The following is a 23,951-nucleotide window of genomic DNA, read 5'->3' on the forward strand; positions in this document are numbered from 1 at the left end:
TCACTACTTTCACAAACAGTCTAATGCTCAGGCTGCTCCAATCTACTACAGTTCCCTTCCCAACTGGTGATTAATCCTCCCTGGAATGCCTCCTCTCACACTTGGTGGCCCCTCAAGACTTTTTTTTTTTTCTGTAAACTTTTAAAGTCCCTCCAACCTCACCTAAAAAAGTGTGCCTCTTGTGTGCGACACATTTCTAATACTGATATGTCGTCTAGCAACCAGCTCTCTGTATTTTCCATTATATGTTTACATGTTTGTTTCCCCTACTAGACTGGGCTCTTTGATGGTAGGAGTTGCATTTTATATTATTCAAATTGCCTAGCACATATTAGGTGCTTAATGTCTGATGAGTGAATGAACAAAAGAATGAATAAAGGAACAAAGGAGCAATGATGAGAAGAAAGCAACACCTGTGTGTCTGAGGAGAGCCTGGTGTTTCTACAGTTGCTTCTCAAACTGGCTCTGCTTCAAAGGAAGAAAGAGGTAACAGGCTTTTTGAAGAACAGGTTGGGGTTAGAGAAAGTCCCATTCTGGCGCTGAGGAAGACAGAAGAGAGGGATCTCTAGGTGGAGAAAAATATTAAGAGTGCTTTTTTAATCATGTGGAGAGAGAATTAGATGAACCAGTCCTCAAGGATACCCATCTCCCTTTGCAGGCTGACTGGGGATAAAGAGGGGAAATCTGTCAACATAACCATGGCCTCAGTCCTTGCCCCAGAAACAAGTGTGCTGCATAAATGTTGATCAAACTATAGCCTATATGAATTGTACTAAGGGCCACCATGGATCCTCCTGCCACAAAATAACTCACCAGCTTGGCACAGAATGGCTGTCCCAGCCTAATAGGCCAGGTAACTATAACAATAGTTACCATTTATTAAGTACTTACTATATGTTCACTTTACTTGAATCATCTCATTTAGTCCTCACAATCCTAATAAGTTTAAAGTCAAGAAAGTCAAGACATTGAGAAGTTAAATCTGTTCAAGGTCAAGCAGGATTTAAGTGGTAGAGCTTAGATTTAAACCCAAGTCTGTCTTCATTCTTAACCACTGCTCTACACAGCTTTTTATCTGAGCCTCAGGGTAGTTATGACTTGCCCAAAGCCACTTAGCTCATAAATGGCAGGCCTGGGATTTCAGTATAGGCCTATGTGTTCACCAAACCTACACATTTTACACTCTACGCTCATTGAAGTAGGTGAGGATTGCAGGAGGCTAGAGCACATCTCCAGTGGGAGAGTCACAGAAAACATTTCAATACTTCATAACCTTGCCTTCCAGGGACTCAATTGTATAAGGTCTCAAGGTAAACTGAGACTCCACCTCTCACCCTTTGTGAGCACTCTATATCCCAGGGAACTCAAAGAGAGCCAGAAGTCATTTGACACTGAACTTTATTTGTTCTGACCATCTGATACACTGTCTACCCTGCTAGGAAACAGAGACAATGCTGTCTGCAAAAGGCCAGAGACATGCCAAAATAAACACTGTGACCAGATCTCAAGAACAGCCCTGGAGGACAGAGTCTGGGGCGGCTAGTCAACTGCCCAATCGGGTCCCCTCTCTTCTCAGCTCTGAATGGGTGCTGATTCTTCAAATGGCTGTCAGAGCTGCCCTCTGGAGACCAGTAACTAACTTTGGTGTCCAAAGTCTTGATTACAGAGAACTGTATGTTACCCAGTTGTCAATGAGAATCCACTTCTCTTTACTGGCCATGACCAAAAAATGGGAGTCAGGTGGTGGGGTGGTCCAGAGATAGAAACTAACTTGAGAATTTCCAGTAAACGTCAAGCAAGGGCTGTCCAACTGATTGTACCAGAGAAGCCCTACAAGGTATGACTGGAGATGCCCCAGAAACATTTCCTAGGAGATATTTGTGCTATATAAACAGTGCCAAGTAAGTAAGGGCTTGCTTCCCAGAGACCTCTTGCAACCTACTTCAGCTTCTTCCTTAATTCAGACCCCATGGGGCTGCTGCTTCCCAAATCTAGTAAGGTGAAAGCGTTTCCCACCATCAACTCCCTTCTCTCTAGTTTCTATAAGGAGGCTCCAAGGAGGGCTCATGAGTGTGCGAGGCCTGAGAGAGGAGAAGACTGCCTAGGGTATCCAGTCTTCTCTGTTATTCCAGCTCTAGCCACGTGGGGGCCCCTGGCTCCAGAGAATCGGGCACCCAGCTCTGGCTTTGCTCCCAGGGAAGGCTGGAGAGTTGGGAAACCCTTGCCCAGAAGGCCTGGGGCAGCTCCCTTTCACCAGCACCTGAGGGCGGGCGAGTGCACCACGAAAGTCTCAGGTTTCAGGGGGATGGCAGTTGCCTGTCTAAAGGCTTCTCTGTTCCTTGGAATTGTACAGAATGTCTCTTGTGGCTTTTTCTCCTCCCTCCTTTTTTCCTGTTGACTCTCCCCATCCGGCCCTCTGAATCACCAGACTCCACAGGAAAGCAGCAGATGTTGACTTTACTTCGTTCAAGCCAACGTCAGCTCTCTCCTGTGGAGTGGGGAGAAGGCAGGAAGGTGAGAGGTGGGAAATGGAGGAAGATAACCCTCGTCCTTTCCAAATTGTGAGGGAGGATGTAGAGGGAAACTGAAAGAAGTCAGGGACCTAGGCAAAAAATTCTTAATTCCTGGGGATGGGGAAAAAAGAACCCTACACTAAGGTCCCAGTGTTGGCTCTGGAACCAGGATGGTAAGGAGGGAAGCGCAGGGTGGGAGTGTTTAGTGCCAGCCCTTCTCGTCTGAGGTAAGGCCTCATCCCTTGCCAGCAGCATCCTCATGACTCAAAGGTCAAGTCAGGCTGCAGGTCTGGGGAGATAGTCCAGAGGCTTCTTCCTGTCCCATCTGAGCCCCCAAACCTCTGCTGTTATGCAAGTCTTTTGGAGAAGCTGCCAGGGAGGACTTTCTAGGGCTTTATTCTACATTCATTGCTCCAATTTCTCTTCTCTTTTTTCTTCCTCAGGGATTTTCTTACGGGCAAAGAAGCCAAGCTGTAGGGAAAGAGATAAGAGTCTTCACCAAATGCCCTGCCTGGGGACCCGGCCAACAGCCCTCAGATGTATCTGAAGTCTTCAATTTTGTTCTGCTTCCAAAACTGAGATTCAAATTTATTTTATTTGGCTTAGTTTAATTCAACCAACATTTGTGGAGGACAGTGAAGGAGATCTGGGCATGACACCCACAGCCTGCTTAGCTGCCCAGCACAAATCCGGTTCTCCCGGCTATAATCAAGGATTCCTTAATTCACGAGCACCATGCCCCGTACTCCCCACGACAGCAGTGCTTACCTTCCAAAGGCAGAAGACAAGGAGAGCAAGCAGAAGCAGCCCTCCCAGGACACTGCCAATGAGGATCCACAGGGAGATGAGGACAGGGCGGGACTGAATTACCTCCAGGAGGCTCTGCATAGGAAGGAGAGTTGTTTTTTGTTTGCACCGTTTTGCCCAGCTAGCCTCACCCAACATTGTAGCAAAGCCAGCCGCAAAATAGAGGACTAAAAGGAAAGAGACTGAGGTAGGAATGGAGGCAGTGGGACCCCACCATTCTGATTTATCACTTCTGACTCCCTGACTGCTGCCTAATGAAGACACCTCTGTTCTGAAAAATCTCACAGGTGCCCTTAGGCCACTGCCACCCTTACTAGTTCCACAGTTCTCAGACTCAGTCTCCAGCCCCACCTCACTCCAACGGGAGGCTTCAGTCAGCTGTAGGACACTGCCCTCCTCAGTTCCCAGCTCGAAGGTGCTGACCACTGTCAGAGACTTGAATTTGGCCTGCGAATGGAAAGACATTTAAAGTGAGCCATCATCTGAACTGGGAGATTGGGATTGATTAATATATGTATAAAAAGGATAACTAATAAGAATCTGCAGTATAAAAAAATAAATAAAATTCAAAAAAAATAAAAAAAAAATAAAGTGAGCCATCATCAGGTGATAAGGCTCTCAGAACCCTAATGGCAAAGATGAGGCTGAGGGGCACAACTTCCAGGATGTTCAAAACCAGAGGAAAAGGTTGGAGACTGATGGGGAAAGAAAAGAAGGGTAACAGATGGAAAGCCTATGGCCCTTCATATACTCTGTTTGCTCTACCTGAAATGCATTCAACTCCTCTTTCTTTGGCTAACTCCTACCCTTCCTTTAGATGTCATCCCCTCTGGGAAGTAGGAAAGTGTTCCCTCCTAACCCCCATTACCCTGGATCAGGTTATAATATTCTGTTTACTTCTCTGTCTTTCACCTCTGAACTATAAGATCCTTGAGGTCAAGGGTTGTGTGTTAGTAATTTATGTGTCCCTAGTTTCTCAATAAATCTTTGTTAAAAGAATAAATAAATGAATGAAAAAAGGATACCAAAGAGAGATAAAGAGAGAACCAGACTTAGGGAAGGATGGCCTGTCAGACTTAACTTCCCTGAAAGATGCCTACATCCCAGGGATCTTGTGTAATTCAAAGTATACAGAACACGGGAAAGCACAATATAAACCCCTAGTACTAAACAGCTGTTATAATTAAGAGGTCATTTCCCTGCTCAGGAACTCACATGACTCCTGACTGCCTATCATATTAGGTTCTATTTCATCTTCCTGGCTTTAAAGATCTTTGATAATCTAGATCTCTTTCACTATACAATATCACTTCCCACTACCCTCCATGCTTAACCCTGCATGTAATATCAACTATTTACTCATTCATTTAATAAAAATGTATTAAATCACTACAATGAGTTAGGCATGGTGCTAAATGTTGGGGATATTCTCCTCAGTGTCTACCTAATAGAGGGCTTTTTATATAGCAGGCATTTGATGGGTTGATTGAATTTAGGTATCCTATAAATGTTGGTTGGGGCTTCCCTGGTGGCGCAGTGGTTGAGAGTCCACCTGCCGATGCAGGGGACACGGGTTCGTGCCCCAGTCCGGGAAGATCCCACATGCCGCGGAGCGGCTGGGCCCGTGAGCCATGGCCGCTGAGCCTGCGCGTCCGGAGCCTGCGCGTCCGGAGCCTGTGCTCCGCAACGGGAGAGGCCACGACAGTGAGAGGCCCGCATAATGTTGGTTGATTATTGATATAACAATAAGATATGATAAAATGGAGGAAAATACAAGAATAGTAACTAGCTTCTAGTGAGTTCATCTCATTTTTCACTTAGTCTTTACAACAACCCTATGAAGTAGGTCTTTTCGTCCTCATTTTAGAGATGAGGAGAAAGAAACTTAGAAAAATTAAATAACTTTGTGAGTAGGAGGCAAAGCTCGAACTTGAACACGAGTCTGTCTACCGGAAAAGGCTATGCTAAAGTCCCAGATAGGAGCAGCAGGGGAAAGCAGTGGAAAAGGAAAAGTTTACCCTTCGGAAAAATTCATTGTGAACCAGCCTCAGTAGTCCAACAGAGACCTCAGTCCCCTTTGCCAGTCGCCCAAGGTGGCACCTCATGACCTGACACCGGGAATTGTTCCCATTCTACCAGAAGAGAGAGACACATCAGGACACTGGGGTGGAAATATCCCTCACTCCCCACTCTACTCTCCAGCCCAAGGCTCCAAACTCTACTGCTCCCCCCTGCATTCCCACTCCGTACACCTCCTTTGCCCTCTTGTGACTCATACCAGCCAGCTTGTGTGCTGGAGCTCCTCTGGATGCACAGGGGGCTCTGGGGGCTCAGTCAGGTTCTGCACTGTGCAGCTTGCCTAGAGGAAGATCCAACTTGAGGGACCCTCTTGATGGTGAGAGGCCGGCCACTCCAGGCTGAGCAGGAGCACACCACCCACACTCTTGTAGTTCTTCCCTGGGTGATCCCTTTCTTTCTTCTCAACGAAGCGACGTATGTGAAAGAAAGGCGCCCCCAGGGAGGGAGGAGCCCTAAGAGCAGTGACCCAGGACGCTGGGAGCTGGGTGAGTCCACCAAATCAAGAGGGCAGGGTTCCACACGCCCCTAGCCCAGACTCACATTGTTAGTGATGACTTGAGACAGTGACAGGAAGTAATGGCCCCCATGGGCCACGGCTGGAAGGAGGGCTGAGACGATGAGGCCACTGACCACATAGCAGCCAAGGTTCTGAACCTAAGAGAAGGATTGGAAATGGGAAGAGGTGAGAGGCAGAGAAAGACTCTTCCTCATCCGTTCCCCTTTACCCTCAATACCACTGAAATCTAAGAGAGACTCCTCCCATACTTTGCCCAGGAACTCCTCCCCCTCCCTCTGCTTATGCCCAGGTCCCTCCAGCTTCTCACCCTAAGAGTGGTTTTGAATTCAGGGCCGGGGCCCACTGGGAGGGTCCCATATGGGTGAACCTCATAGCGGTGCAGAGTGGACTCACTGCGTGGACACCAAGTCAGGAAGCACATGGTCACAGCCATGACACAGACACAGGGGCACATGATCAGCACACAGACATGGATTCAGGGAAGGTAGGGCCAGCACATGGATAAAGAGATAGGGGTACATAGAGAAGACAGAAATGAGACATGACATAGACTTGGTACAAACTTTATGGCCACACCCCATATCCCATCACACCAGCTCCAACCCCCAGGGCCCAGCAAAGCCCTACAACTAGGATGCATAAGTACTACACCTAAGAAAGAAAGATGCTTAAGAGAAGCTTCAGCATGAGTGGGACTGAGGGCAAAAAGATAGAGCAGCCCTAAGGGTTTGGTGTTTGGGAACACTGAAGCACATGGAGGGAGAGGGGGGAAACATAAAGAGTATGAGTCTGGGGTCAGAATGGGGTCTCAGTGGGGAGCTGAGCCATACCTAGAGAATAGGAGGTGAGGCTCATACTGGATGTAGGCTGAGGTCTGGGCTGTGTTATCATGAAGCGTGCCATTTCTCTCCAGGCTATTGCTGTAGGGTCAGGGGGAGAGGCTCGCATCCCAGCCCTGTCTCAGACACCCCTCTCTAGAGTAAAGGAGTCACGCTGTTTCCACCCCTGCTCCCACCCGCACACCACCACCACCAAGACCCAACAGGAGAGGCCTGGGAGGAAATGCCCATCGTTCTCACCTGGTGGCAGTCAGCCTCACAAGGACCTGGCTCAGGAGGAAGGAGCAGCTAAACTCAAACTCTAGCAGAAAGGTCACCTGGGAGAGAGGGACACGGTAGATTTCTCCTCATGGGACAATACAGAGGAACAGGAGCCCTTGTGTGCCTCCTTTCCTAAACTCCCAGGCCCTGCAGATTCCAGCCCCTGATCCTGGGCCCCAACTCACCTTGGCTCCAGCCTGGAAGACAGGATGCCCCACGCTGCAGAGGCGGGCATGAGGGGAAGGGGCTGCACACTCCACCTTCACTGGGCCGTCCCCCTGAGAGCAGAGGAAGCGGGGTGGAGGCTAAGGTGGGGCTGCAACTGCCCTCCTGCCTGCAGCCTCTAAACACTGCAAGCCTTTCCCTAGAGCCCCTCACAGACAATACCCCAATTGTCCTCCTCCCAAATTCCCTCCCCCAAGGGCACCTGAGGAGTAAAACTGGATAGGTGAAGGTTTCTGGAGAAGCTGAGACTCAGGCTAGTGTTGTAGGCATTTTCCTTCCTGTTCTTCAGAGTTGCTGACACCAGCACTTTCCGCCGACCACCTCGAACCACGAATGGGTCCTTCCTAGGAGTCGTGGATAAAAGAGAGACCAGAGTTGAAGGAGCGCCAGAAGCCTCGCTTCTGTCTTCCTGGGCAAGAAACAACCCTCCATCTCCCTTCAAGTCCCTTCTGATCTGTCTCGGGTCACCCCCATTTGGCCAGTTCATGTCCATCCCACCTGGAGCCTCTGATGTTCATATTAGCTCGAAGTACCAGATCTGTGACACATTCATTGTCAGGGCCACAGTCCTTCGAGAAGGGGACCTAGAGGAGAGAGAAGGGGCTGAGGGCTGAGAGGAAGGCGTGGGAGAAAGGAATGGGATTGAGGGAAAAGTGAAAAGAGTGGGTGCCCAAGTTAGATTTCACTGTGATCTCATGTCTCCTCCCTCCCCTTTCTCTTGAATTCACTGAGAAGGGCAGTGTTGGCACCCAGGGCAGGGCAGGGCTTGGCACTTCTGACCAGCTTTCGTAGGGAGGTAGGTGAGCCCTCATCCAGCACAGGCCCTGGTTTTGTGGTGTTGTCCAAAGCAAAGGTCACAGTCAAGGCCACTGGCCGGAGGTAATCTGATGTATCCTAAGAGAAACCAGAGTCAAGGATCATGGGGAGCCAGGATTAGGGATACGACCCAGGAATCCTAGCAGAATGTGATAATTATGGCGATATTTACGGAGCACTTTCTGTGTGCCGGGCACTGTCCTAAGGTTTTATCAATACTATTACATTTAATTCTAAGACAGCTAACTCTTATTTTGTAGTTGTTATTATTATCCCCCCTTTTCAGGCAAGGAAACTAAGGTTTGCAGGTTATATGAGTTGCCAGAATTCACAGGTGGTAAACGGCAGAGCAGGATTCAAACCCAGATCAGCCTGACTCCACAGTCTGATCTTTCTCACTTTGCTGACTCTGGCTTTCTTGCCGATCCAGCAGAAAGTCCTCCCTCTGATCCAGCCTTCTTCTCACTCCCAGGCCCTGATGCAAAGCAGTTCCTGCCCCCTCCTCACCAGCACATGGAAGTGCAGCGGCTCACAAGTGATAGTCCCCACACTGAGCCGGAGCCGCCGAGGGGACAGCCTCTGGCCAGAGCCGTCAAACGCTGCACGGGCTCCAGCTGTCCACTCATCCAGCGATGCTGTGAACCGCACATCTGAATGGGGCAGGCAAGAGTGCAGGTGGAGAGGAGTCCCAAGATCATGGCAGGCAAGGGGTTGAGAGCTGCCTAGCATGCACTCTAGTCACTCACAGAATTGGCGATCCCAGCGACCGGGAGTGCGGGAGGTCACTTGGAAGCAAAGGGCTGCGGATAGGCAGGCTGCCTCCTGGCTGCGTCGCTTGCAGTCCCTCTGAACCACACTGATGGCTGGCGGGGTCACATCCAGTGAAGGGGCCAGGTGGACAATGGGCCGGGAGCTGGGAACAGGGTGGGAAAGAAAGTCTAGCAGAGGGAAGAAAGCCCTTTGAGAAAGGCAGTCCCCAGTGTTTGCCTCCCTGAGGTCAAAGGAAAGAATAAGGAGCTAGGGGACACATGTGTCCGCCTCCCCTGAACCTTCTGACAGAAGTAAGATAATAGTTAACATTTTTTAAAAAATTAATTTATTTTTATTTTTGGCTGCCTGGGTCTTCACTGCTGCGTGTGGCCTTTCTCTCTAGCTGCGGCGAGCAGGGACTACTCTTGGCCTTGGTGCATGGGCTTCTCATTGCGGTGGCCTCTCCCATTGCGGAGCACGGGTTCTAGGTGTGTGGGTTTCAGTAGTTGTGGTACGCGGGCTCAGTAGTTGTGGTGCATGGGCTTAGTTGCTCCGCAGCATGTGGGATCCTCCTGTACCAGGGATCGAACCCTTGTCCCCTGCATTGGCAGGCAGATTCTTAACCCTGCACCACCAGGCAAGTCCCAATAGCTAACATTTAATCAGCACTTGCCGTGTGCTAGGCACTGTGTTTAGATCTTTTCACAGATTATAGCGTTTAATCCTCACAACAAACCTCTAAGGCAGGTACGATTATTATTCCCATTTTATAAACTAGGAAACAGAGGCACAGAGTAAGTTGATCAAGAAAGCCAAATGCAGCTTTGTGATTCCAAAGCCCTTGCTTTTAACAGCTATGCCATGCTGTCTACTGCTACCTGAGCTGGGGCCACTCACCTGAGCAGGATGGCTGCCCCTTGGGCACCCACAGCAACATCTACCAGGTCATCTCCATCCAGATCTAACCGGCCATCCACACTTCGGCCAAAGTAGCTGAGGGCCTGTGGCATGGAGACAGCAGCAATCCGCTGAGAGGGAGAGAGGAGACACTGAGCAGAGACTCACACAACTGGTTGCCCAGGCCTCCCACCTGGCTTTTTCTAATTCTCCCCTCAGGCATGAGGAGGAATGAGAGGAACTTGCCTGTGTTCAGGAGTCTCTAGTACAGCAACATGTTTCCTACCCCACCGCCTCACCTTTTTGACTACTGATAAAAAAGGCACTTGTTCAGTTTGGGTCTCAAGCCCAGGGGAGCAATGATAACCAAAGGGTGCACCTCCTTTCCCTTTCCTCCCACCATGCCCCTGCCTCGTCGGGGCACTCCTGACCTGGGCAGGACAGGGCTTGACTCCACTCTGGGTCCCGTGATAGAGGTACAGTGCTCCACGGTGCCCATCCTCCAGGGGCGCTCCCATAGCCACATCAGCAAAACCATCTTGGTTCAGATCAGGAAGGGCAGCCATGGCAAAGCCAAACCGAGCATCCTGTGGGGGTTCTGGCTGAAGTGTTCCCTGGAGTGTCAGCAAGGACTGCTGGTGGAGGTGAGGAGAAGGCAGAAGATGCTGATTTGACAGTCCCAACCTCTCAGCCAGCCCTCAAATGTGTGTGCCTTCCCTCACTCCCTTTGCCCCCCACAGACAAGTTCTAGGGTACCCCAGCAAGTCTCACCTGGCCCACCAGATACACATAAACACGTCCTGTCTCCTTGTTCTGGGGCCCCAGGAACATGGGGGCAGCCACAAGCAAGACGTCAGTTGTTCCATCCCCATCCGTATCCAATGGGCAGAGCTCACTGCCAAAGTACGAGCCAATCTGGAGAGCGGTGGGTAGTGGTGACCCCAGAGGAAAGGGAAGGCAAGATTATGGACAAGTGGGGAGCACCTGCCAATCTGGTCCTCACATCCCTGACAGACTCTGCCAACCAGAATTCAACACAGACTTTTAAGGCCCCTCTCTTGTCCCTTCACTCTCTTCCCCCACAGCCTGAAGGTCCCTCAGGAGCCAAGGGTCTCACCCTCCCTTGGATGCCCTACCTGCTCCCCCTGGAGGCTCTGGGCGACCCTCACAGCCCCATCTTTCTTAAGCTGGAAGGCGATGACCTTTCCTCGATGTCTAAACCGAGGAGCTCCTGAGAGAAAGAGGCGGCGTCCACCCCGCAAAAGCATGGAGGAAACTGAGTAACCTAGAAGTGGACAAGGAATCGGAGGTGAAAGGGAAAGAAGATGGGGTCAGAGTAGGAGGTTTCCCTAAAGGCACAGAAGGGGGTCCCAAAGGAAGGTAGCAGGAGATCAGTGAGAAACTGCATGAGTTAAGAGTGAGTACCTTATACCCTCCATCCCACCCCCCACTGAGGAAGCATTTTTTTTTTTCCCCCTCCACCATCTAATCCTTTGCAGCTCTCTGCTACTCACCCAGGTAGGCTGCATGGTTCTGCAATGCAGGGGGGAACTCATCTTCCAGGGCCGTCCGTGGCGGGAAGAGGCGGCGACCTTCTTCAAGCCATAACACTGAGCCCCCCCAGTCATAAGCCCCTACCATCCCGAAGAGAATCCCATCCTGTAGGGCAGAACCAGATGGGGTCGCTGAAAAGACAGTGGGGAATAAGAAGAAAAAGCTCTCCAGGAGTGAGAGAGTCACTGAGGGCATGCTGGGGTCAGTTGGTGGGGTATGGGAAGGTCAGCATGGACATTGGTTAAAGGAGGAATCCGGAAGACCCTGGGGTTGAAGCTGTCTGAGTTAGAGGTTGGAAGGAGTCAGATGTTGAGAGGGGTCAGAGTCTGTCCAACCTTTAGCCGATGAGTAGAGAAACCAATCTGAGACATTTCCAGCCCAAAGGAGCTTTCATTTTCTCCGTGGGACCCTTGAGTGTGAGAAAACATCATGAGGCAATATAAGGGAAGACAGTTTCCCCTTTGACCTTCTGAACTTATTCCAGAAGCCCACCTATACCCCAGAACTCCCCCTACCCTGTCCTCTGTTTCTCCAGGGTAATCATTACCCTCAAGGCCAAAAATCCGGTCCCCTAATGCATCCACAATGTCAGTCAGTGCTGCTTCATCTGTGACATTGAAGAAGAATCTCTCGTCTGGATCACTGGCAATAGCTCTGATTTCCCGCAGGAAAGCGCTGGGGTCTCGCTGCCGCCGGAGGTAGTGACCAAGGACCTGGGGTCAGGAGATAAAGGTGGGGTCTGCTAGCTGTGTGCTGTGAGACGGTAGAGCTGTACAGGACACAGCCAACTAAAGAGAAGAAAGGGAATACGGCTGATGTCTGGGAAGGGGTCCACGTCTGTTTTCTTAAGTTCCCAGTCCTCAGTGTCACCCTCCCCAATCCCTTCTATCCTTCCAGATCCAGAGCTGTTCTCACTGCAATCCCATAGCGTGTCACTCTGCCAGCTTCGCAGGCCTTTAGTGCTGCAGGAAGTTCCTCTCCATCATGTGACTCTCCATCAGTGACAACCACCAGTAGCCTGGCAGCCTCTGGTCGGCCCCCATGGGACTGACTGAATCCTTCTGTGCTGAGAAGAGAGAGAAAGGAGTGAGGTGTGATCAGATGTGTGCAGATAGATACACATACACACAGTACTTAACACTGTCGGCAGTTCACTGAGGCCAGGCCTCTTGCCTTTTAGCCCATCTCCCCAACTGTCTAGCGTAGAGACTGGCATACAGTAAGAGCTCAAATGTCTGAATGTCATAGAACATATAGAGCAGCATATCATCAATGCAAGTAAGTATAAAATCCATTCACTCATAGATTCATTCAGCAAATGTTGTATTTAGGAGGACAAATATTAAGGGAACGTAGAATAAAGGAGAATGGTCAGGTCAGAGGAGTCTTCCCAGAGATGAGTTTTGTCACGTTTGGAAAATGGGCTAGGACATGAGTGGTGGAAAACCCGAGGGCCAAGAGCAAAGTGGGAGTGGAGGTATATAGACAGAGAGAATTCTGTCTGCAGAGATAAATAAAGCAGAAACATGGAGAGACACAGACAATTTGTAGAAATGCAATGAGTGCGACGACAGCCAATTTAGCCTTCCCCCACCGACATTAGTGTGCAAAAAAAAATAAGCTGGCAAGACATCTTGGGATGTACACGTACACACTGCACTCCAAAGCCTCCCCTAACCCTTCTGGCTTCCCACACCCCCCTTCCCAGTGCCTCACCAGGCCATCATTATTGCTTGAGCAGTCTTTGTTTCTCGTCCCTCCCGCCGGCTCAGGTTCCTTGCTGCTCTCACCACTTCTTCTTTGGTTCGGAAATCTCCCAGGGACCACTCATGTACAGAGCTCTCCCCATACTGTACCAGTCCCACCTGAGAATAAAGTGTGCACTCTAATGGAGTGTGGGGCTGGAGAAGGTATGCGAGGGAGGGGAGACGAGCACCTGGATACTACTGAAGATGCTACCTACATTTATCTCCTCTCTCCCTGTCTCTCCCCCTCCAAGCCCATCCATGTCGCCTTCTCTTACCTGTATCTGCTCCGGGTCAATAAATAATCTCCCTACTAGTCTTCGCAGGAAGGTCTGAACTTCAGACCAGGGGTAGATGCTGTTGGAGCCGTCCAACACAATGACGACATCCATGTATGTGGGACAGCCTAGGAGGAGGGGTATGGTGATGGGGAAGAGAGGGGTAAAGGACATTGGGCATGGGGACAACAAGGGAAGAGGTCACAGGAGGGCACATTTAATTCAAACATTTATTAGGCACTTTTACATATAAGGAAGATAGTGTGCCAGGTCCTGGGTAAATATAAAAATGAATAAAAGAGAAGATGGGCATATATACAATTGACTAAAAAAACAAAGAAGAAGGAATCAAGCGCTAGTAGAAACATAGCACCACTCTATGATGTGAGAGAAAAAAGGAGGGTCAGTCCTGATGGTGGAGAATCAAAGGAGGCAGTGACTGAGAAGATACTGAAGACTGGAGATGTTTGAGGAGAGGAGACAAAACAGGAAGGTATTTGGGTGGAGAACACTTTAAACAAAAAGAGATGGAGGTATAAAAATAGATGACACATAGGAGAATGGTGAGGTGAAGGCTATAGCCAAGGTGCAGGGTATGAAGGGATATAGTGAGAGCTGAGTTTTTGAAGTTGATTAAATCAGTTCATGGAGTCTTGACGACCTGGTAAAGAGTCTGAATTCTCATCTGTTAGGAAACATGGAGCTTTTGTGGACATGTTAGGTAGCAGTGAGGATAAGCCATGCAGTTCCCCTGTCAAGCATCATACCCTGTGGCCCCATCTTTTTCCCACCCTGCACCCCGTTCTAGGGACTGAGTCGTCAGGCCCTTCTCCTGGCTCACGTTGTACAGTGGGTGCCAGGCTTCCCTGGGGCCGGAACGAAGCATCTACACGGGCACATATCCCAGAACTGAAGACAGATGAGCCACAAGCACGAGACCAGAGAGGGGCACAAGCCTGGGGATGGGTAGAGGAAACAGTTACTCCCAGGCTTGGGAGGGCACCCTCAGAACATGCTCTTTGTCAAAAGAGGCATTGAGACCACTCCCCAAGACCCCCCTCCTTGCTTTCTAGGGTTTTTAACTCCTTGACCCCTCCACATAGACCAGTTTCCCTTATCATACCACCCTTTTCTCTACCACAAACCGTCAGAGACCCCGCCACCACCCTTTCCTTAGCTTACCATGAATCCCCCATCACCAACTGTCTCCAGTAGAGACATCCCCAGGTGCATATTCACAGCAGGATGAGATGAATTTCCCAGTGGATAGTCACCTGGTTGGAGTGGAGTGGAAGAGCATGAGATCATGGGGTCACAGATGGGGTGACTGAGTTCAGGATGATTTTGGAAGAGGATGAGAAGAGGTCCGGATCAAGTCAGGAAAAGGAGTACGTGGGATATGGAGGTAAAGAAGTAAGGTGTGATATCACTCATATGTGCAGTCTAATTTTTTTTAATGTTATCTATGAACTTATTTACAAAACAGAAACAGACTCACAGATTTTGAAAACAAACTTATGGCTACCAAAGGGGAAACATGGAGGGGGGAGGGATAAATTAGGAGCCTGGGATTAACATACACACACTACTATATATAAAATAGATAATCAACAAGGACCTACTGTATAGCACAGGGAACTCTACTCAGTATTCTATAATAACCTATATGGGAAAAGAATCTGAAAAAGAATGAATATATGTATATGTATAACTGAATCACTTTGCTGTACACCTGAAACTAACACAACATTGTAAATCAACTATGCTCCAAAAAACTTAAAAACAAAAAAAAAGTGAGGTGTAAGGGGTCAAAGCTACTAGTGTATCAAGGTTAGGGGTTAGGAGTGGAAGAGTGAGGAGTCTTCTTACCCAAGTGGCCCTTGGCACATGGGGCATTGTGGGAGCCCCCTACAGGGCAGCGATAAACATCCCCCCTTCGGTCGCCTGAAGGCCCATCCCAGGGCGCACCCACCAACATCCTGGGAGGAGGAAATGAATACAAGCATAGCGTAAATATGACACTTGAGATAGGCCAGAGGGAAAGGGCACGGTGACGGCAAGTCTAGAGCCCCAGCCATTTCCAAAGAACCAGATTAGTTTATATTTCCATCTACCTTGCCTCCCCCTTAACAGCTCTATCACAGTCCCAATCCCACGGCCCCCTGGTTTCCTCCTCACCATCGGCGTCCACCCCCAACATGTTGTAAGACACTGTATCCAAATTCAGCCTCCGGTGGCCCTGGAAATAGGCGTGGGTGATGCACGTCCAGGTTAAAGGGGGAGCAGAGACCTGGGGGGCCAGGATCATAAGGTTAGCAGGAATCAGCCAGAGAACCTAATGAATGCCCAGAGGTACAACCAGAGAGAAACCGTGGAGGGAACTTTTTGATCTCAGCCTATCTCCCTTCTTTTTACTCATAAGCTGCCCTGGACTCTGTGAATGTCATATACTCCAAGCAAGGATGATTTTCTTCCTGTGTTTGGGTCCAGATGTCTAAACTGTGGCCCTCTGCCATGCTGTTGCACAGATGTATTTCCATTCCTATCCCCCAAATTTCATTTACAGACATGTCTGGAAGGGTCAAGTTCCCCTTTTCTACATCATTCCTCCTACACATCCTCCTCTCCAAGCTGTGAGGGTCAAAAGAGGGAGAAGGCCTTTCTGCAGCCCCAGAACAACTATTCCTTACAAATTCTCCCCAAACCCAGGACCATAGGGAAAACAAGAGGAGGTTAGTGAACACTGCATGTCTGGGTCTCTTCTTCTCTCCCTGTCTCTTCTTGACTCCCAGTATCATTGTTACACTCTCACTCTCCTTCTCCAATGTCTAGGTCTCTGGCTGATTCCAGCCCTGGAAACCTCAGTGGTAATTAACTGGGTGGAGCCACTCGCCTACATCCATGGTTTGCCATACATCCTTTCCAAGGGTGCCATCACTCCCAAAGTTTCTCACGATCCACTTCCTTTGTAATTCATCCCCCCTCCCAACTGCCCCCTGCCTACTTGCATTTCTTCCTTAACTCTCAGCCCACTCTAAAGACCCCCTCAATCATGTTCTTGCTGACTCTTCCCTCCCAACCCCAATCTGTTTAAAATCAGAGCTGGTATTTTAGGAAACGAAGATTACAGGGCACTGATGAGGAAAAATTCCAGGCCTCTTGTCCCTCCCATGGTTCTTTCCCTGTGACTTGCTCCTTCAAGTAACCCCCACTCAGGCCACCCCACCACCACTTTCACCAATGGCTATAGCTCTGTCTCAAACCAAGCTCATTTTCAGAAAAGTGTTTTGTATGTGAGCCTTTTTGCATCCAGGAAACTGGCAAGGCTGTATGACCAGGAACTGTAGCACATTGGTTAGATAAACCCAGAGTTCTGACCACACAGTTAGTCAGTTATGTCTCAGGAACCCAGAGACCACCAAGGGCAGGGAGAAGTAGGGAGGGGGATAATAGTAATCAGACTAGCCATGTGGAAGTTCACATCATGTTTCTTTTTGGTCGCCTCACTCTTCCAGGGCTTAGGACAAAGTTTTATTTAATTGGACACAAATATTACACAAGGCACTGGACAGCTTCAGCCCTTGCCAGGCAGTCATATGTGTGGGCAAAAGAATGCAAACCCATGCACATGTGTACGCACACACCACACACACACACACACATACACACACACACACATACACACACACACACACACACGAAACATAGAATCAGTTAACCTCTTAACCTAACTCCCAAAGAATTTTAACCATAAAGATCCCAATGCTAAACAATCCATATATCTTTCGTTCCCACCAGAAACCAAGAAGTTAACCTCCCTCACCTGTCAGGAACATCAGGGGCAAGAACAGGTGGGGGATGAGGGGGAACTCCATGTCTGGATGTTCTCTGTCTGCGTGAGAAGTCCTCTGTGCCTCTGTCCCTCTCCTTCTCTGTTTTCTGTACTTTCCCTCCTATCCTGCCCCCTCCCACTGGCAGCTAAAAATAAAGTTGGAAGGAATGGGAGGAGTAATGGTGGGGAAGTGTGGGGAGCCCCAGACCAAGGAAAGGAGGAATGAGCGATTTTAGTGTATTTCTCTGCCTTGGTGCTGCCCCCTGGAGGCATCATCTCAGTATCCAAAGAGAACACAATTCTTGACTTTCTGTCCTTTCTTTCTCTTCCTCTTTTTTCTACCCTTTGTTGTTGCCTAGCAATAATGCTTTCCTCAGGTTTGGAATAGAAGGTAGGAGTGGGAGACAGATTCTTTTTACCTCCTAACCTTATTTATCTCAACCTGGAATATGGAAAATGAAAGAGCTGATAACAGTGACATCATTTCCCCACCTACTCAGAGTCCCAACATGTGAAGACACAGCCCACCCACAAACCAAGACTTACCATCTCCATTCCACTTAGTTCTGTTTGTGACTCTTAGCCTATGCTGCCTTATGGCATTATAGTTTTTGGAGGAACTATAAACCATGAACTGGTATGGGGTAGCTTTGTGGAACCAGTATTATTACTTTAACATTAGACTCTCATCTCCTCAACTAAGCTATAAACTTCTGAAGTTGGGAACATGGAGCCTCTTAGCTTTCTGTATCTCTACCACTTCGTATTATGCCCTACATACTGTAGATGCTCAATAAAAGTCTGTGGATAATGATGCCAGTGGCTAATCCTATGGAAAACCCAAACCACAGTGACAGAAACAGGGGCCTCAGATGACCAGAACACATGGGACCAGACCAAACATCAATGAGCAAATTGATCTTTAATTTGCTAACCTGGAAGGCTTTGCTATCCATCATGGGCTTGGGCCTCAGCTATTTACACAGAATCACTATACAGTATTTACAACAAGATGCTAAACATAGCATCATTCTGGATAGGCAAAGAAAGGGTATGGAAAGGCTAGAACAAGGCCCTGAAATCAAAGTGTAAGCAGAAACCTGCAGGTGTGAGTGGAGGGAAAGGTAAGGGCAAATCATGAGAAAGCTTGGTGAGGTAGACATGAGAGAGGAAAAGGAAGCATGAAACTACTTCTGGTGCATGTGGGAAGAATCCACTGGGACATCAAGCCTTCAAAATTAAATCTGGAGTCTGAAGGGGAAAATAACAGCCACAAGTCACCTTTGTGAGGAAAAAGAAGAAGGCAGTTAGAACCTTATAGACCATACCTTCTACCTCCCATACCAAAAAGTAATCCTGCTGATTAAATTCCTATGACAGGGACTGAGAAGGTACAAAAGAGATACAGAGACAGAACCTTAAATAGACTTAAGAGACAGTAAAAAGAGTCAAGAGAGACACAGACAATGCAATGAAGGAGGAAAAGAACAAAAGTTCTAGCAGATCTGAACAAGTGACTCATCCAAGTGACTTCACAAGTCACCTCTCTTCACCTCATCTTCCCCAAAGCTCCTCCCTCTTACTCCCAAATCTCTGGATTTTAGCTTTAACCAAGGAGTGGAGTTAGAATGAGGCCGGTACACGGGGACAATCTAAAATTCCATCTCACCAATTCAGATCCCCTCCTTAGCCTGTACCAGAATATCAGGGCTTGAGTCGGAGCCAAGGGCAGATTAGGGTGAGAATAGACAGGATGGAGGACACGAGGCCACAAAGTCCCACAATTCCAGGACCACAGCGCCACAGGCCTAGTTTGTCCAGTGGAATGAAGAGATCACAGGCATTTCTGACCACATCCAGCAGGAGAGGGGGATGACCTCGAAGGACCCGAGCCAGGAGCAAGACTCGGAGCCGAAGCTTCAGAGCCACCTGAGGCAGACCTCCTCCTGGAGCCCCTGGACCCCCAGGTCCCCCAGTTTCAATTCCTCCTGGGACTCCTCCTCCAGAACCCTTCAGTCGTCGACTACAAGCTGAAGACTCTTGTTCCATCAGTAGGCGAATCTCATAAGCATCACGACTCAAGTTCATGATGAGGGAAAACAGATAGTACCTGGGATACACAGGGGAGAAAGGTCAGTACAGATACATATACCCACTTAGCATATCCAACAGAATATTTAAACTTCTTTCCCCCATAGTACAAAAGGATTACATATTAGAATACCAGAAGTGAATGTTATTACCCACTATTAGAAATGTCCTTCCACCTTTCTGTAACTAATGAGTTTATGTGTACCTTAAGATTCTGGCTTACAATAATGAGCATCACAAAATATTCCAAGATCAACCTCATATTTCACTTTTCCACTTGGCAACCCATTAGCATACACACATTCAATTTGAACTACAATTATGCAAAATTTTTTAAAAGAACACCTTCAGGACTTCCCTGCTGATGCAGTGGTTGAGAATCCGCCTGCCAGTGCAGGGGACACAGGTTCGATCCCTGATCCGGGAAGATCCCACATGCGCGGAGTAACTAAGCCCGTGTGCCACAACTACTGAGCCTGTGCTCTAGAGCCCTCGAGCCACAACTACTGAGCCCACATGCCACAACTACTGAAGCCCGCGCGCCTAGAGCCCATGTTCTGCAACAAGAGAAGCCACAGCAATGAGAAGCCCGCGAACCGCAATGAAGAGTAGCCCCCACTCGCCCCAACCAGAGAAAATCCCGTGCACAGCAATGAAGACCCAACGCAGCCAGAAACAGTAAATAAATAAAATAAAATAATAAAATAAATAAATTTATGAAAAAAACACCTTCAGTTGTTTCAAAGACTCAAACACATAGACCATTTAAATCCAATACTTTTGTTAAAAGAAAACAAACAAAAAACGACGCCAAGCTTGCCAAATGTGTTAGATTATAAATTCCTTAAGAACAGTCTACGTTTTTTGATTTTTAATCCATTCTGACAACAGTGGTCTGTATTCAATATAACTGTCCTACCTCTAATATATATTCTGAATCCACATCTATCTATTGTACTCCACCACCACAGTCTAAGCTACCATCATATCTTGCTTGAACTACTACTTTAGTCTTTTAACTGGTTTCTCCACTGCCACTCTTGTCCCCCACCCCCAAGAATCTAGTTTCATATAGTAGCTGGCATAAACGTAAATCACATTATACCCTTTCTTAAAACTCTCCATGGTTTCCTTCCTATCACATTTAGAATAAAATACCTTAGAAAGGCTTACAGAACTCAACATTTGACCCTGCCTCTCTAATTCCATCTTGTACCATTCTTTCCTTCAATCACTATGCTCCAGCCACACTGGTTTCTTTCTATATTTTGATCCCATTAAGCTTGTTCCTGCTTTAGGACCTTTACACTACCTCGTCCCTCAACCTGGAATAATCTCTCTCCAAAATCTTCAAATGGCTGGCTCTTCCTTGCACTTTAGGTCAGAGCTTACATGTCACCTCTTCAAAGAAGACTTCTCTGACCCTCGATTCTAAAGTAGCAAACCATTTACTGTCTATCACATGACCCTATTTTAATTTCCTGCACAGCACTTACCACGCTCTGATGTTTTTCTTATTTATTGTTTCTTTGTCCCCTCCCATGACAATGTAAGCTCCATAGGAGCAGGGATGTTGTTTGTCTTTACCACTGTATCCCTTTGTCTAGACCAGTGCCTAGCACATAGTAAGAGCCGAATAAATATTTACTGAATAAAAGTATAAACATGGCATATAAACTCTTCTAGGGAGTTGCTTTTCCATACCACTCCAGCCATGCCTCTGCCCCCACCCTTCATACACCATAAGTCTTGTTATAACTGAAATCACTGAGAAAGATGAAAAGAAAAGAGAGACATAAGTGGAGACGGAAAGATGCTAATATAATATAAAATAACAAAGCAAATCATAGGGAAACAAATAATATGTATAGAGATCATTTTATTCCCAAATCATATTCCTTTCCACCTTCATTACAGCCTGCTCCTTAGTCCAAGCTAACATCATTTCTTGGCCATATTAGGACATCTTCTCCTCTTTAGCATTACTGCAATCCATTTTCCGCACTACAGCAAGAGGGATCGTCTTTAAATGCAATTTGAATCATGTCACACCCCTACTTAGAACCCATTGTACTTAGGATAAAATTTAAACAAAACTAAATGAAAAAAATCCTACCATTACCTAGAAGTCCTTGCATGAATGATCTGGCCCATGTCTACCTGTCCAGTTTGAACTTATGCCCTTACTCAATACCGTCCACCACATTGGCTTTCTTTCTACTGCTCTAATTCCATGAAGTTTTTCTTGGTTCAAGGCCTTAGAATGAGCTATTTTCTGTTTGGAATGGTCTTCTCTGCTACTGTTTGCTTTGTATAACTTCTACTCAGACATCAGGTCTGAAATAAAATTTAATTTTCTCTAAGAGTTCTTCTCTGACCTTTCAATCTAAATTAGCTCCCCCTGTTATGTATCTCATAACACCCTGTACTTCCCACAAATATTTGGTTTGGTGATTATTTGTTTTAATATCTGACTCCCCTACTAGACTAGAAGCTTCATGAGAGCAGGAACCATATAGCTCTTTGGCTCTTTGCTTTATTCCCTGGCTCATAGTAAGCAGCTACTAAGTATTTTTAGAATGAATGAATGAACGAGTAAGCAGTGAGGGGCATAAACCTGTGGTATAGACAAAAGCGGAATTAAAGCAATGTAATGAATATCTAGTCTTGTCCAATCTTAGTCATTCATCATGAAAGAGCATCTGTCTTCCACCTGCCCCCATTCATTATTCTCTGATGGTTTAAGATCTAAATGAAGGTTAGAAGCCAAGTGATTAGGATGTGTATATTATGGGAAGGCCCTAAAAGATCATTCTCTCATGAAAGGCAAGCTATGCAGTATGGAGAATATGATAGGTCTTGTAGGATAAAAGGATATCAAACCTGAATGAACGCTGGGCCCACTTCTCCTGATCCACACGGGGAGCAAGTCCAGACTTTCCAGCCCACAGGACATTGTCACAGGCGAAGTACAAGGCTCTATTGAGGTGACTAACAGTGATGCAGAATCTCAGGACAACATCTGATAGGTGCACAGCTCGTTTGGCTGACTCAAGGGCATCTGCTGAGTTACCGAGGCGTAGAACTTGTGGGGATTAGCAAAGAAAAGGAAGGATTTGAAAGTAGAGAGGCAAACAGAGAGCAAGACACAGAAAAAGAGAGAAAGCAAGAGAGTGAAAGTCGAGCAAGTAATAGAAACAATAATGAACAATTTTTTTAAAAAAGAGTAGAAATGGTTCAATTTTTTTTACGTCCAATTTTTATTAATTTGTGTCCCAGTTTAGTTTTCTCAAATTTGCCTCATTCTTTCCAATCCTTCATTACTCTTACACCTGCTCTCTCACCTCAATCGGGAGGCTTGCAGAGGATACGGGTAGAGGCAAATGAGGGAGAATTGGCAGAGAAGGTCAAAAACAAGAAGGAGGGACTAAGGAAGAATAGCTGGGGATGGAGGAAGTGTTGAGGTAATAAAAGGAAAGGCACAATTACTTACGCTTTCTCCCTAGGCTCAGATGACCCTCCAGTTGTCGAATCTGTTTCTGTAACTCAGAACTGGCCCCGTGTTTCTGCAGTGCATGGCCAAGAAGGGAGCAAGCATACTGGGCGGCCCTGGAGGAGAGAGAGGTAAGGTAAGGTGGAGACCTCCCTCCTCTCCCCCTCAAAAATGTACTTCAAAAGGCAAGTACGGACTCCCCCTTCCCCTGTTTGAGACCATTCCCTTTCCTCCTCTTCATGGCCATATCTCACTGTTTCTCCTCCAGGCCAGGGGAAGAGACAGGCGTAAGAATAAAAAGGAGCCTAGAAGGGGTTGGGAAGCACTACTTCGAATTGAGGAAATAAGAGATCTGATAATGTAAGGCCTGAAGAGGACAATGAAGGCGGCAGGGGGTCCATCACAAGCACATCAGTGTGAGCATGTATGTGATATGTGAGGGAGTGGGGGAGAGTTGGAGGACAGGTTATTCTTCAAAATAGGTGAACTAAGAGATTTTCCAGGCCCTTGAGATGAATCGAGACTAGAAGGCAAGGCGGAGGCAGAGGAGCTAGCGGGTGACAGTAGGGTGAGGGGACACGGGAACTTCGAAGTGCCTCCTCCGCTCTGGGAAGAGTCCAGGTCGCTATCTGCCACGGGGCGAACGCTCCTCATTCCACCATCGCCCAGTGAGGAAAGTGCTGGTCTTATGTGAACACGCAACCCTGAGCGGCCTCCCCGCCGGCCCACTCGTGCCTCAGTTTCCCCATCTTTCCCGCGAGCAGAAACGAACCATGGCCTCACGGCCGGCTCAAATCAGCCCCTCTCGGTCCGTCCGGGCCCCCGTAGCCCGATCTGACCCTTTATGACCCCCGTAGTGTGAACTGACCTCGCCTCAAGAAGGTCTTCCTCTGCCCGCCCTCCCCCCATTCCTATTCGGGCCGCACCTACACAGCCGCTCCCGGGCCTGGCTCTGAGCGCTGAAGCGGACCCAGGCGTCCATGACAGCGGCAGCCCCGGCTCCACAGCTTCGCTCCCGCCCCACTTCCCGCCCCTAGTCACGCCTCCTGGACGACCCAACGGTGCCGCGCGAGGGACAAACATCATCAGAAAATAAAGGGAGTGGAGCCGGCCCCTGAAGCGGAACTTCAGAACGAGAAGCCCTTGTCTCTGGGCCTATACCTGCGTGTTTTTTGTGCGTGTCTCCGTCGCCTTGTCCTCTAATCAGATGATCTCTGTTTCCTAAGCACACCTCCAGAGGCACATTCTTCTTTA

At 48.1% G+C, this 23,951-nt stretch overlaps 2 protein-coding genes across 3 annotated transcripts; both read right to left on the bottom strand.

Moving 5' to 3' along the window:
• Positions 1–1,098: 1,098 nt before the first annotated feature.
• ITGA10 (integrin subunit alpha 10) lies at positions 1,099–17,853 on the bottom strand. Its single transcript, XM_079917979.1, has 30 exons — positions 17,105–17,853; positions 15,460–15,571; positions 15,151–15,260; positions 14,464–14,555; positions 14,123–14,237; positions 13,282–13,409; positions 12,975–13,123; positions 12,174–12,324; positions 11,806–11,971; positions 11,594–11,667; positions 11,219–11,363; positions 10,841–10,989; positions 10,476–10,619; positions 10,136–10,339; positions 9,705–9,835; positions 8,804–8,970; positions 8,565–8,707; positions 8,022–8,135; positions 7,740–7,825; positions 7,444–7,585; positions 7,202–7,294; positions 6,996–7,072; positions 6,747–6,836; positions 6,224–6,308; positions 5,940–6,053; positions 5,599–5,679; positions 5,339–5,452; positions 3,672–3,767; positions 3,282–3,395; positions 1,099–2,984 (listed from the first exon to the last, which is right to left on the bottom strand). Exons 1-30 carry the CDS (start codon positions 17,154–17,156, stop codon positions 2,919–2,921), a joined length of 3,504 nt encoding a protein of 1,167 aa, XP_079774105.1. The 5' UTR covers positions 17,157–17,853; the 3' UTR covers positions 1,099–2,918.
• A 165-nt stretch (positions 17,854–18,018) lies between these two features.
• On the bottom strand, positions 18,019–23,780 carry PEX11B (peroxisomal biogenesis factor 11 beta; the record flags this gene model as incomplete). Of its 2 annotated transcripts, none has more annotated exons than XM_079917945.1 (4): positions 18,019–19,223; positions 22,088–22,289; positions 22,698–22,813; positions 23,566–23,780. In XM_079917945.1, 4 exons carry the CDS (start codon positions 23,778–23,780, stop codon positions 18,818–18,820), a joined length of 939 nt encoding a protein of 312 aa, XP_079774071.1. In that variant the 3' UTR covers positions 18,019–18,817. The 2 variants fall into 2 exon arrangements, with proteins under 2 accessions (XP_079774071.1, XP_079774072.1); XM_079917946.1 differs by having other exon boundaries at positions 18,022–19,223; positions 23,624–23,712.
• Positions 23,781–23,951: the final 171 nt, after the last annotated feature.

The sequence above is a fragment of the Stenella coeruleoalba genome (assembly GCF_951394435.1).
Source record: "Stenella coeruleoalba genome assembly, chromosome: 1".
Classification (NCBI taxonomy): domain Eukaryota; kingdom Metazoa; phylum Chordata; class Mammalia; order Artiodactyla; family Delphinidae; genus Stenella; species Stenella coeruleoalba.